Source organism: Neopsephotus bourkii, unplaced genomic scaffold (assembly GCF_033783945.1).
Source record: "Neopsephotus bourkii isolate Nb327-2 ecotype Australia unplaced genomic scaffold, CSIRO-AGI_Nbou_v1 NB_301, whole genome shotgun sequence".
Classification (NCBI taxonomy): Eukaryota; Metazoa; Chordata; class Aves; order Psittaciformes; family Psittacidae; genus Neopsephotus; species Neopsephotus bourkii.
In genome coordinates, this window is record NW_026900810.1 from 855,236 (window position 1) to 869,183 (window position 13,948).

A 13,948-nucleotide genomic window follows, 5' to 3' on the forward strand; every position below is an offset into this window, starting at 1 on the left:
GTTTTGGACTTAAAGCTTTCTTTTAGCTGCAGTACTGAGAATGACTCAAAAAAAACTAGATGCAAAAATAAGTGGCCTTCTGTTTATACAGTAAACAGTAAGGGAGGACATCATCTCCACACTGGCAACATTAAAATGTAAATATCGCATATTGCTGGGAAAAGAAAAGAAAAATTCAAGAGTTTCAGGAAAAAAGGAAATGTATTTTCTGTATTCAGAACCTGATGAATTTGCATACAGTGAAAGTGTCTGCTTCTTCCTTGTTCTTTTGTTTCTTTTAGTGTTGCTGTGACAAGATCCAGAGATGTACCATCCTTTGGTCCACCTATTCCGAAAGGTGTCACTTTTCCTAAATCAAATGTGTTCAGGGACTTCTTACTAGCCAAAGTCATTAATGCCGAAAATGCTGCTCATAAGTCAGAGAAGTTTCGTGCGATGGCCACCAGGACCCGTCAAGAGTACTTGAAAGACTTGGCAGAGAAGAATGTCACCAACACACCTATTGACCCTTCTGGCAAGTTCCCCTTCATCTCGCTTGCTTCAAAAAAGAAAGAAAAGTCCAAGCCTTACCCAGGAGCAGAGATCTATAGTTCTGGTGCTATTGTATGGAGTGTCCATGCAAAAGACTACAGCAAGGGTATGGAAATAGACTGTCTGCTAGGCATCTCTAATGAATTTGTAGTCCTCATTGAACAGGACACGAAAAGTGTGGTGTTCAACTGCTCCTGTCGAGATGTGATAGGGTGGACTTCAACGGACACAAACATCAAAATATTCTATGAGAGGGGTGAATGTGTTTCTTTGGAGAGCTTCATCAGCAATATTGATGATATCAAAGAGATCGTCAAAAGACTGGAGGTTAGAATGTGTTCTCTTGTTTGGTTCCAGTTCTTTGCTTTCTTCTCTCGCCTCACTGCCGGGAAAAGCTTCAACTTAAGTAATGTTTGGGTTCCCTGAAATTGTTCTGTTTATCATGAAATCTGTAAGGGCTTTCCTGATTTTATTTCTCAAAATGCAATTATTGCTTCTTCTTCTATCAGATATCAGCCAACCTCAGCTGGTTGTTATGTGTCTTTCAAAAATGACTCCGTATAAAAAAAACCCAACCAAACTGAGGGCCTTCAATTGCGTAAATTGCTCCCGCATAATAAACACAGAAGCATCACTTTATTTCTTTTCCTTGTCTTCCTCCCCTTTCTCTTTTATAGGCTTGTTGTATCTTGTTTCAAATGAAGCTGTTATATCTTTGAGACTGACTTATATTTGCAGCAGGGTGCAGTTCCAATCCCTGTTGCAGCATTCAGATATTCTCTGGATGCATGTGATAAATTAAAAATGCAATGAATCATGGTATCTCTTTATAAAATATCCGTCTACACTCATTTTTATCCAGTTCATTTATAAAAGAATGTGTTACGTTTCACTGTCTTTCCTAAAACTTCACAACTGTATTTGTATAATGACCAACAAAAAGAGAAAGCCAGGACTAATTAAATTCCTCTTGGCAGTGTTCATGATCATGAGTGCGTAGAAGAGTTGGCATAGACCTCAGTGTGCTTAGTAGCTGCCAGCACATTCTAGTTGAAGGTAATCTTGCAGTTTACTGAAACAGCTAGAAATGTAAAACAGTTGTTTGGTTACTAAATCATAAAAGAGTTTTTTCCATTGTGTGCTGCCATGTATCTTCTAAACTTCTTGTGGTTTCAGTAGAAGTTTCCAGGCAGAACTTGGGTAATCAGACGCTAATGAAAATACTAGTTTGAGTGACAAGTCCTATTTCAGCTGTTACGTACCCAAGACTGTGCTATATATTTCTTGATCATGTCCTCCACGTTGTCTTGGGGAGCTGGTTGATTGAACAGAAATGGAGCCTTTAAACCTTTACTAGAGCTGAAGGTCTCTCAATGCATTAATTTCTGTCTTCATTTCAATTCATAGCTTGTGACTAAGGGCTGTGAAACAGTGGAGATGACTCTGCGTAGGAATGGCCTGGGTCAGCTTGGTTTCCATGTAAACTATGAAGGCATTGTGGCAGATGTTGAGCCCTATGGCTACGCGTGGCAGGCAGGACTGCGGCAAGGCAGTCGGCTGGTGGAAATCTGCAAGGTGGCTGTAGCCACTCTGAGCCATGAGCAAATGATCGATCTTCTCAGAACATCAGTCACAGTGAAGGTCGTCATCGTCCCCCCATATGAGGACTGCACACCACGCAGGTATCGTGTAGTAGCTGCATGTGGTCTGAAGTTACATCTCGATTTGTGGGGTCAGGTAAAGGAGTGGTAGAGACAAACACCATAGAACCCAAAGCAGGCTCTAAAACTCATGGTTTAATTTTAATATAGCATGCAGTTTTGTAAGGTGAAGGAGAAGGACAGGAAAAACTGCCCATATTCAGACTCCATGGCCCATAGAATATGAATACTGAATATTACAGCTTAGTAAAATGTGCAAGGAACCTTGTGTATCCTTTAAATTCCATGAAATTTAACACATGGAAATCAACCTTTTGTTGACAATTGTGTGTTTATATTGCATCAAAATTAATTGTACATTTCCCTCCTTCCTTTCCCTTTTGTTGGTAGTTTGCAGTGTCTGCAGGTGTAATTCTTGAAAGCTATGAATAGATTTATATTCTACTTTCCCAAATAAGTAAGGCTGTAGATTATAAGAGTTTATCAAAAGTATGGATCTGCCCAGAGAAATCACTGCAAATTGTAGTTCTTCTTTAGAAGTAGATCTTGCTGCATCTCTTTCAGTTCCCATCTGTGCTAAGCCTGAGGCTTCTGTCAATTGTATTACTGTTTTTATAGCTTTAAAATGTTGCCTAATGGGAAACAAGCAGCAATAAGTGCCTTTTTTTTTTTTTTCCCCCCACTTTGGACATCAAGTCACTCCGTTTTATTTTTTTTCTTGAATTCACACTAAAGCTTTTCACAACATTTACTGCTCCCATCTGAACTCTCTGCAGTTGTTTGTAGCATTCAGCCACATCACTGAATCTGATTCCCGTGTTCCTGGCATCCTATATTAATATCTTGCGAATGCTATATCATTAAAATGGGATGATCTTTAATAGACTAAATTTGCCGACAGGCTAGCTCAAGGTTTACGCTTAGTTTGCCAAGAAGCAGCAAGTACAGTTATCGAAGTTCAGTGTGTTCCTTGCAATGAGAGACAGAGAGCATTTTGCACTGCATGTTCTAATCAGGAAATGTCTTTGTAGGGGTAGATGCTAAACCTTTATATGCTTAAGGTTGAGCTGAATTTAAATACATATTTATTACATTACTATGAAATTGTGTCTCTAAGCAAAGACCTTGTGCTTGCATAAGAGAAGAATCCATGTTTGCTTTTACTGTGAGCCGTATTAACTCCATTTGCAACTGTCAGCAAAGCGGGAGGGGAGAGAAATGGTGGTTTATTTGTCCTTTAGTTGTCAGTGGAAAATTGAATACATGTCAGGGATTAAAATGAGCAGTGGCATAAGGTCACCTATTGAGGTATTTGGAAAGCTTTTGTACAGTATTTAGCAGCCCAAGCAAATGGAAAGTTCGGCCACAATCACAGCAAAAGTATTAGAGCAGAAAAATATATATGGAAAGCACAGCTCCTATTATTCCTGAACTAAATTAAGTACAGCCAAAAGCAGGCTTAGCTTTAGTGGATCCAAATGGCAGTAAGAGAAATTACTGCACTTTTTGGAATACCGTATTCAACATCAGTGAGTTTTGTTGTCTTGTAGCGACAAGTGAGCAAATGTTCATGGTGCGTTATTGCCTAATTATAAAATTTCATAAAGCAACTCCTGGTCCTGTTTGCTGTATCCAAAATCATTAAGGTTTGGGAACTATGTCTTGAATTTGTAGCTATTCTACATATGTTACTAGAGAGTCTACTGAAGTCTTTGCACAGAGCAATTTCTCTTTTGGCAATCAGTTTTCCAAAATTGGAGTCCTTTCACTGTGTCCTCTGGAGGTCATTTAGTATTTCTACTATAGTAACTTCTACAGACTGTAACTAAAATGAACATCAGTTCTGCTTGGTATAGTACGTTCAGATGAGAATCAGTCACTATCCTAATAAATTGGTTAGCAAAGAAATGATTGGCATGAACTTGGAGGAAGAGCAGGGGTGCAGTTAAATGTCTTGCCAGCAGGCACATGTTACAAGGTCAGTAGCAGATACAAAATTATATCCGCATACTCTAATTCATAATGTAATGCCCTACAGAGGCAGGCCTTTTTATGGTTATATCTCTCTACATGACCATTTTAACATTGCTACTGAAGTCATTTAGTGGACTGATTGCTGACCTTGAAGTTAATGGTACAGCAGCAAGAAGATATTGTATATTCTTGCTTCTCAAATTGTAACTATGTCTGGAAAAGAAAAAAAGAAACACAAACTACTAGAGTGTGTAATCAGTAGGGAAAAATAATAGCAGACACACAAAATATGAAGAGAGAAGGGAATAAAGATTTTAGTTAGGTTGTGAGTGGACTTTAAAATGAAATCTCCCATTTATCCCAATCTGCTGTGCAGTGGTTCACATCACAGAGTGGCCTGAGAGCACACAAGCATTTCCTTTCAAATGAAGCTGAACTGTGTGCTTCAGAAGCACACCACACCTCATGCCTTCCGACTGTAATTTGAATTGCATGTCAAGGCTAGAGGGTAGGCCAAAGTAAAACCACAAAACATGAATATTGTGGACAGTAAGAGCTCAGAACCAGCTGTTACACTTTGCCTACTTCTATTAGACTGTGCAACTTTCTAATGTCAGCATAAACAGGTAACAAGTTACCTGTTTTGTTTTGTATTTTAGCTGGGAAGAGGTAAGTGATACTTGTCAAAATTAATGGTGTAATCACTTAGGGGATGATTTAGAAGTAGGAAGTGTTGCATTGATTGTTTCTTTTTCCTTCCCATTAGATAATGATGTGTAGATAAAGTAATCACAATAAGAAATTAACTTAAATAGAGGTATATACATTTGTCAAGACAAATGCCAAAATTATCCTCACCAAAAATGGAAGGTCACATATATTTTCCAAATCTTTCATTTTAAGTGCATACAGAAGTTTGCCCTATATCTTATGTGAACTGCATTCGTTAATGACCTGTTTAATTTTTATGCTGTCCTGTTCCTGTACCTCCTCAGGAAGCAATGGCCATCTTTTGGGCTTGGCATTCCAATTTTTAGCCACCTTCGCCTCAGTCTTTAATAGTATGACCAGTTGTTCTTCAGGTATCCGGCCCTCTGAGCTAGAAGATGAGGATGAGGAGCAGAATGAAGCCCCAGTAACCCAAGGGGAAATGGTCAGGGACCTGCTACACTACTAAACGCACACAAGTCTACGGGGGCAGATGGGGTCTACCCAGGGTACTGAGGGAGCCGGCAGGAGTGCTCACTGAGCCACTTCAAATCATTCTTCAGCAGTCTTGGCTGATCAGAGAGGTCCCAATTTACTGGGAGTTAGCAAATGTGTCACCCATCTGCAGAAAAGGCCAGAGGGAGGATCCAGAAAACTACAGGCTTGTCAGTCTGACCTCGCTGCTGGGGCGGTTATGGAGCAGATCATACTGAGTGCCATTGTGCAGCATGTACAGGATGACCAGGTCATCAGCGCCAGTCAGCATGGGTTTATGAAAGACTTGTCCTGCTTGGCTGACCTAACCTTCTTCTGTGATAAGGTGAGCAAATTAGCAGATGAGGGAAAGACTGTGGATGTTGTCTACCTGGACTTGAGTAAAGCCTTTGATGGCATTTCCCACAGCATTGTCCTGGAGAAATTGGCTGCTCATGGCTCAGATGGATGTACTCTTTCCTAGGTAGAAAACTGGCTGCATGGCTAGGCCCAAAGTGTTTTGGTGAATGAAGTATATCCAGTTGTCAGCTGGTCATAAGTGGGTGTTCCGCAGGGTTCAGTACTGGGGCAAGTTCTGTTTAATGTGTTTGTCAATGGTCTGGATGAGGGGATCAAGTGCACTCTCAGTAAATACGCAGACAAACACTAAGTTAGGTGAGAGTGTTAGTCTGCTTGAGGGTAGGAAGGTTCCACAGAGGGATCTGGACAGGCTGGATCGATGGGCCAAGGCCAGTTGTATGAAGTTCAACAAGGCTAAGTGCTAGGTCCCGCATTTGGGTCACAACCATCTCATGAAGTGTTACAGGCTTGGGGAAGAATGGCTGGAAATTTGTCTGGTGGAAAAGGGATCTGGGGGTTTTGGTCAACAGCCAGCTGAATATGAGCCAGAAGTGTGCCCTGGTTGCCAAGAAGAGCAAGTGATAGGGTGAGAGGAAATGGCCTCAAGTTGTGCCAGGGCAGATTTAGACTGGATATTTGGAAAAAATTCTTCACCAGAAGATTTTTCCAGCACTAGAACAGGCTTCCCAGAGAAGCAGTTGAGTCCCGGTCCCTAGCAGTGTTTGAAAGACATGTAGATGTGGCGCTTGGGGGCATGGTTTACTGTCAGACTTGACAGTGCTGGGTTAATGGTTGGACTCAATGATCCAACTCAATGTAGTTCTTCAAGCTAACCAATTCTATAGATCTGTGATTCTAAAATCTGTTAAATAAGTTTATAAAAAACAAAATCTTGCATTTACTGTTTCATAGAATTGGTTCAGCTTCTGTCTTCAGATTTCTGTCCTTGTGAGCAGGATATATTTATTTTATTTTTTATAGCAGCATATTAAATTTCTTCATTTCCAGGAGTTCTTCAGAAAACTACCGTATGCCAGTGATGGAATACAAAGTGAATGAAGGAATGCCGTATGAATTCAAATTTCCCTTCAGGAATAATAATAAATGGCAGCGAAATGCAAGCAAAGGACAGGGACCTCACGTGGCTCAGGTACCATCCCAGATACAAAGTCCAGTAACATCTAGGATTGGGAAAGGAGAAGGGAAAATCCCACCTCCAGAACGAGCAGCCAACATCCCTCGAAGCATCTCTAGTGATGGGCGCCCATTGGAGAGCAGGAGGTATGTGTCATCTTCACAAATGGCTCAAAATCTTGTCTGGAAAAGAGTACAATAGATTTGTCTGAGTTACCTGAATACTGCTTTTAATCTTCATTTTAATTAGTTATAAGGCAACATGATTATGAGTGAAACATTAGCCAAGAGGAAATACCTATCCTGGCATGATTAACCACTAAATGTGTTACAGGATTGTCAGTCTATACTTCCCTGTATTGGATGATATTGTAAAACTGCTGAATAGTTATTTAAGTTTCAGATGAGTTGCCATCACATTTTTAGATCTAAGTGTTCCTGAACTTCTACATTTTGAAGAACTTCTCTATTTTGAAGAATTAGACCAAAATTTTAGGTTGTTTATAGTCTTGGTGGGATTGCCTGAAGCTCTCAAGGCAGAAATAGCATCTAACAGGATGTTTAGCAAGAGAATTCTGACCAGCATAGAAAACAAATTTATCTGATTGAGGAGTTTTCAAACTTTTTAGGCTAGAGAAAGGATTGGTTTTAAGTTTGCATTTTTCCAGGGTGTTCTGGGGGTTTTTTGTTGTATTTGGGTTTTTTTTAAACAAGACAGTGATTATTATTGAGGTAAAAGTATTAGGCACATCCTTTCACAGCATTTTCATTGTTTCACAGGAAAAGGTGTATTTGATAACATTCAAATGAACTGTCATTGTTTGAATTAACATAACAAATCTCAGAGTCTACATTTATTAAGAGAGGGAAACAAGCTTGTAGCTTGTATTTTTTACTGTGAACAATTCCTTAAATTAAAAAAAGCTGTAGACAGATTCTGATCATGGTTTGCATAGCTGAAAAATACAAAGCAGTGGAAATAAAATGCATATTGGAGAAAATTTAAAGAAAAAGAATGTTCAAAGATGCTACAGCCATGACCAGGAAAGTACCAAGGTGAAATTGAAACTTGTGTAGGATACATTGTTAACAAATTCTAGTAGTTGGTAAGGACTTCATTTTCTTACTTCCTTTTTCATTAGACACTGTTGTAATTCTGCACTCAAACTGATTAGAAAGTGCCCCCCCCCAGTCGTAGCTTTGTATAAGTTCAGTAGGTGTAAACTTAAAGTTCCCGTCAGTGTGAGAACAAAAGAGAATTTGCCACACTGAAAGCACTAATAATTTCACAGTCAGCCTGATAAGATTGTCTGTGAAAAAGGTTGCAGAAGTCAGGGAGACACTGGACTTGGCTCTCTAATGGCATGTTTGTTCCAACACAACAGTTACATGGCTTCAGGCTGTATCTGTCTGTTACAGCTGCAGACAGTCCAATGCTGAATTTGAAGGAATAGGAATTTGGATTGTTGGGTTTTTTTCCTGCTCTCTCCAGTGCTGTAGAATCTCACTCTGTAGTTACAGAAAGCATAGCAATACCTGGGCAAAGTTTAAGGCAATGGCAGAGGATCCGTTTCAGTTGAGCTGCTGCTTTTTCCAGATCCTTCTATCTCTTCCTGGCGTTAATCAAAGAGTTTTGTCTAGAGTCTCAAGCTGGCTGTTCCATGACTTGTGCTGAGGAGTGAGAGCTTTTGGCTGCACTGGGAGGCAGGTGGGGTTTTCATAACTGTGTTTTTCTTGTGTGTAAAATTGTATGTGGGCAACATTGCATACCTAAAGCATCCAAGATTTATCCAGTCACTGAATGCTAAAGAGGAGTTTAGGGCATGGCAAATGCTTGCAAAGTGAAAATTGCATTTCCATATACTCAGTATTTATTTTCAAAAAGTGATACTTTGACTTTCCATTCCCTTCCTTTTCAAGGCATGTAGCTGGGGTGCTTCTCCTCTAGACATTCTGTCAGTAAATTCTTTTTATCGTTACTCAAAAAAGGCTCTATTGGATCTCTTCATCCCTAAAAGTGTATTATCAAAGTAGCTTTTAAGTGTGGCTGGAAATTATTTTTTTTTTTTGGAGGCCTGAAAAATGTCTTTTTTGTCTGCTAAACATGTTAGTCTTGGCTGGATCAAATTTAAATATAACAGCAGCTGCATGAGGTTAATGTGTTCCCAGTCAAAGTGAAGAAAAATATATTTTTGGCATTTTAACAGAATACTGGATGGGGAAAAGGCAGTAAGCTCACTCCAAGTCTCATTAGTCTGTTCTCTGCATGATAAAAGAAGTTTTGCTTTCGCAGAAGCTCAGATACTTCTCACTATATAAAATCCCTAAAATCAACAAAGGTGAGCTTTTCATAGCCCTTTTAAATGCTGTCTCATTTAATTTTTCACCAATAGCTCACATTTTTCATGGCATAAAGTCATCTCTCAGGAGGGGCTGAAATCTATGTGTTTCTGGTGCAGTAGCAGCAATGGTGCTCTTCTGTGTTTGCTCTCTACAGTTTGTTCTTTGCTAAGCTGTCAGCTGGTTGGAGAAATGGAGGACCAAGGGTAACCTGGTAACATAGGTACGAGGATCTGTACTGGTGGTCCCTGTGATTCAAAAAAGGTCTTCTAATTAACATGACTATAAATAGTACCTCACCATATACAAGATAGATACTTCAGTCTGTCTGAAGTTTTTGGTCTGTAGAATAATTTTCAGGGGTTTTAGAAAAAATCACCTTTGTTATGGCTTAGTAACAATGCAGCACAGATACCCTAGATTTCCTTGCTACCATTAGCGATTCACTTCTGAAAAGTGTCAGTGAGGCTGGAAACTAACCTCTGAGGATCACCATCCATAAATAATTTCGCTACTAAATTATAGCTGTAACCTCAATTTTAATCTTTGGTTGCGGTCTAGATAACACTATCACTTGTGTTTCTGTGCTGAGCCACAATTCAGTCTTGCTGATGTTTGACTTAATACTTAGTTGGTTTGGGGCTGGAGCTGGCATTTATCTCTCTGTGCTCCTGCCTTCTGACTGCACATTCTTTGTTTATTGAGCTGGATGCAATGACAGCAGATCTCATTTGCCTCTAAGGAACAGCAATCTATAGTTTGTGATCTAAGAGACGTGGCAGCTGAGAAACCCATAGTAAATTGATCCTTGTGGCTCTTTGAGCTCTGAATCTGGGATGATTTTTGAAACTAACACTGATAGCAGTTGCCCAGGACCACAGAATTTTGATACCATCATTAGCCATAGCTCCAGCAGGTGGGATTTCAAAGAATGAAATAGAAGCATTATATTTCTGACATATCAAACCTGGTACAGTATTCACTTTAATGCTAACAAATCAGCAGTATATCCATGACATACGATTTGAGGGATTTAATTTAAACAAAACCAGCGTAACAGGCAGGTGTTTCACCCTTTGAGTACAAAATGCTCTCAGAGTACAGGGAGTACAGGTGTAACTCTTTGAATTACCTACCAGTGATACTTGACTCATGATCACTCTATGTAGCTAGAGGCTCTAAATGTGCATACGGAGTGAAACTTTAGTCCATTTAAACATGCTACATCAAACAAAAGCTGTATTAGTGCTCCTGAGAAACAGGATTTCACCTCATATATATAATCTTGCCTTCCTGTGGAGACTTCCGTTGTAGGTGGGAGAGTAGCTTACTTGACAGTCCCTGATTCCGAGATGGCAAATGCCCAGTCCTGTCCCTAACCAGCACAGTACTTAAATTTGTCTTCTATCTTTCATCAGCAAAACCAAGATCCTAGTTGTGTGGCTTCTCCATGTGCAATAAGCTGTAGCCATCCCACAGGCTGGTGCATGATAGGGGGTGTGATATACCAACTCAGTGCTGTGCTCTTTGGCCCAAGTGTTTATAAGGTTGTTCTGGAATTGAGTCCCATTGTTTGACTCGGTTCTGTCCAGGGTTCTGTGTCGCCACAAGACTTGTTTCTGAAGGCGCAGGGCAGGATCTTCATGTATCCGACTCACTCACTTATGCTTAAATTTTCCCTGTTCCGCATAGTAACCTGTCTCCTTGAATGTGTTCATGATAGATGCACATATTTGTAGGCAGGAAAAATAACCTGAAACTTTATTGATCTTATATCTCTCATGTTATTGCAACACTGAGAATGAAAAATTTAATAATATAAATGCAATAAATTCTGAATTATGGCTTCTTTCACAGCATTAATTAGTCCATATGGGACACGATATAGGCTATAACCCAGAGTAAATCTCAAGGTGATACGTTAAGGAAAACAACAATAAACCACATATACATGAGGTGTGCCAGAGTTAATGTTATTGGAGAACATGTAATTTTAGAGCTTTATTGCATTCTCCCTCGCCGCCTCAATTGTCAGTTTTTATTGTGTACACATGGTTTCTATACCTTATTAAGAAAAAAAATGCAGGCAAAGGAGATGAGAGAGTGTTAGATGATAATCTCTTCTCAGTTAACTTACATTGGAACTAGTCTTAACTAAAACTTGATTCAACAAACATCTGAAGTGTGAAAACCAGCGAGCAAAGCATGCGGCTGGACTTGGGCGCTTCAGTGCGCAGTTCAGCACTGTTCCAGATGAAAGCTTAAGTTTCTAACTAAAAAGTTTCCAAGTACAGCCAATATTTTCAACCAAATGGAAAACTGATTTATGGCATGACTGCAGTCAAACATTGGCTGCAAAATCCCACAGTATATAAGTCCTCACTGAGAACTTTGGAGCATAGCCCTGAAACTTCATAATTTTTTGAACAATGCCTGTGGGTACTCAGCGATAGTAACTGCCCCAGTAATAGTTTATACGTTAATTCCTGCAGATAGATTCTAAACTGTCCTGACATTATATAAAAATCCTAATCTGCAGCTGCTTATTTTGGATCAGTGACTTTTTTCCTAATACAAACAAGCGTCAGTGTTCATCTTTCTACGTGTCAAGTGAGCATTGTAGCATACACATTGCCTACTCACAGGGTTTGAAGATTAGCTATTTTGAAGTTTTCAGACATTTTACAAATTAAAGCATGTACTAACATGAGATTATGTATTACACATTCCCTGCTGGTGCCAGGACCTAGAACTGGCTGTAGCTGTGGAAAATACGGTTCCTGAGTACACCTGGCTGTAAACCCAAGATCATGTGTCCCAGAAACAGTTGAGAAGAGCCAGGCTGTATCATGTCAAGAGCTGGTCTCTTGTCTGAGAGTCCATCAGAAGGGACCAGAGAAAAGCGTAAGAAATGCTTACAAGTAGAAGGCAAGACTTCTTGCCGTATCTGCCAGTCTCCTGACTATATACTATTGAAGATTGCCTGAAGCCAGATGTGTTTCACTGTTGTGTGTAACAGCTGTGGATGCTACCTCTTCATCCAGGTGCTTGCTAATGGGGCTCTTGGTAGTTCAGTTTACTGCTTGTTCTTTTGTCAGGAGGGATAATGAATAATCGCTATTTGCTTGATCCAGTATAATTCACATTTGGAGGAATTGAAGCAGATACGATAAAACTCTCTGTGGAGCCATATAGCCTACTCTCTTTCTTCATACAGAAGTCATTCTTTACCTCTTGTCCCATTGCCTGCTTCTGTATATCTTCTTGTTATGATACACGTTTTCTGAAGAGAGATATTCAAATTGAAGGACAATATTTAAACAGGTATATAGTGTGGTATATGAGAAGCTATGACATAACAGCATAATTGCATTTTCTGTTTCATTCTCTATCCCCTTCCCCAAAATTGCTGATGTTCTTTGTTTCTGTCTTGAGTGGTTTGGTTTCTTTGTAACATGAGCATTGACTCAGTGTTTTCAGTGAACTGTCACATCTTGCAGTATTATTAAGACTGCAAAAATCAATCACATGGAAGATAAGCATGCCAGAATTAAGATTTGCTGTGCAGTTTTATTCAGAACTCTTGTGTAACTGTATTTTCTGATGCTTCCTTTGATTAAATTATGAGAATTTCTTCTAACAGAGGACATCTGCCTCATTCAGTTCACACAGTGGATGCAGCTCATTAAAGAAGAGCTATTTAATATTTTATTTTCCTTGTCATTACTCCATCCCTTATTTACTGGATGGCATTCAGATCCTGCTGTAAAGATACAATTACTAATTCCTCTCCAAGCTTTACAGTGGTGCCCATTACTATAGTTTCTGAATGCTTCATGGGTATTAATTAAGTTTAATTTCCAGAACTCTTATGTGAGAAGAGATGTCTTTGGCCCTCTTCGGATTAAGAACGAAAGTAGAGAGAGAAATTGTGTTCTAATAATTTGCTGTGTCTTATTCTGGGCATCTCATACTTGGAAGTGTGCCCAGCATTGTTAAGTTTTTATATATTCAAATTACAGCTTCACTTGACTTCAGCTGCTTTGGTAAGTTTTCAACTCGGAAGTAGATGGGGCCTTGGAATCAAATAAGGCCTTTGAGAAACTTGCAGTTAGTGACATGACTGAAAAGTTTTCTTTAACAAATTTCCCAGTGGTCATATTGGAGTGCTACAGTTAAGCACAAGAATTCCATTTGCGAAGTCAGCACTGAAATGCCTTGACTATAAAGCTGTCTTTTTTCTTCTGCCAGCCTGTGCCGCCTCCTCTTCCAAGCTGTTCAATAATTAGAGGAGAAGTGGTAGCACAAAATAAAACTGCATGGGACAGAGGTCCTGAAGGAAGGTGGCACCTATATATGATCATATAACTAAAGACTGCCTTAGGCCATAGGCACAAAGCATGCTAGACTGACATTTTTCATATGATATGTATATTACATACCTATACATACTGAAGACATGAGGAAAATTACAGCTGATGACATGGAAATTAATTTATTGGGAGCAAGAGCATGCTTTTGATGTCTGTGTTGTCATGCTAAACAAAATAAACATATGCCCATCCCACTCACTGCCTTCACAAAAGATGGTTTTCTTCCCATGCTTGGCAAGATTCAACCAGTCCTTTCAGGATGAACTAGATCTCTTAGAACTAAATCATGCATGGTGTAATCCCAGTTCAGTTGACTGCAGTGAAATTGTATCTGTTTAATGCAGTGGATGCTTGGCCTATTTTTAAATTCAGTTATGGGACTCATGCACTTAA

General features: G+C 39.5%; 1 protein-coding gene across 2 annotated transcripts in view; it reads left to right on the forward strand.

Moving 5' to 3' along the window:
- Positions 1 to 13,948, forward strand: part of SIPA1L1 (signal induced proliferation associated 1 like 1) — an 81,585-nt gene that overhangs the window by 32,663 nt on the left and 34,974 nt on the right. For both annotated transcript variants that reach the window (XM_061347140.1, XM_061347141.1), the window contains exons 7-9: positions 282 to 858; positions 1,939 to 2,213; positions 6,717 to 6,989. In XM_061347140.1, the coding sequence (XP_061203124.1) occupies positions 282 to 858; positions 1,939 to 2,213; positions 6,717 to 6,989 (1,125 nt within the window). The remainder of the gene's footprint in view (positions 1 to 281; positions 859 to 1,938; positions 2,214 to 6,716; positions 6,990 to 13,948) is intronic.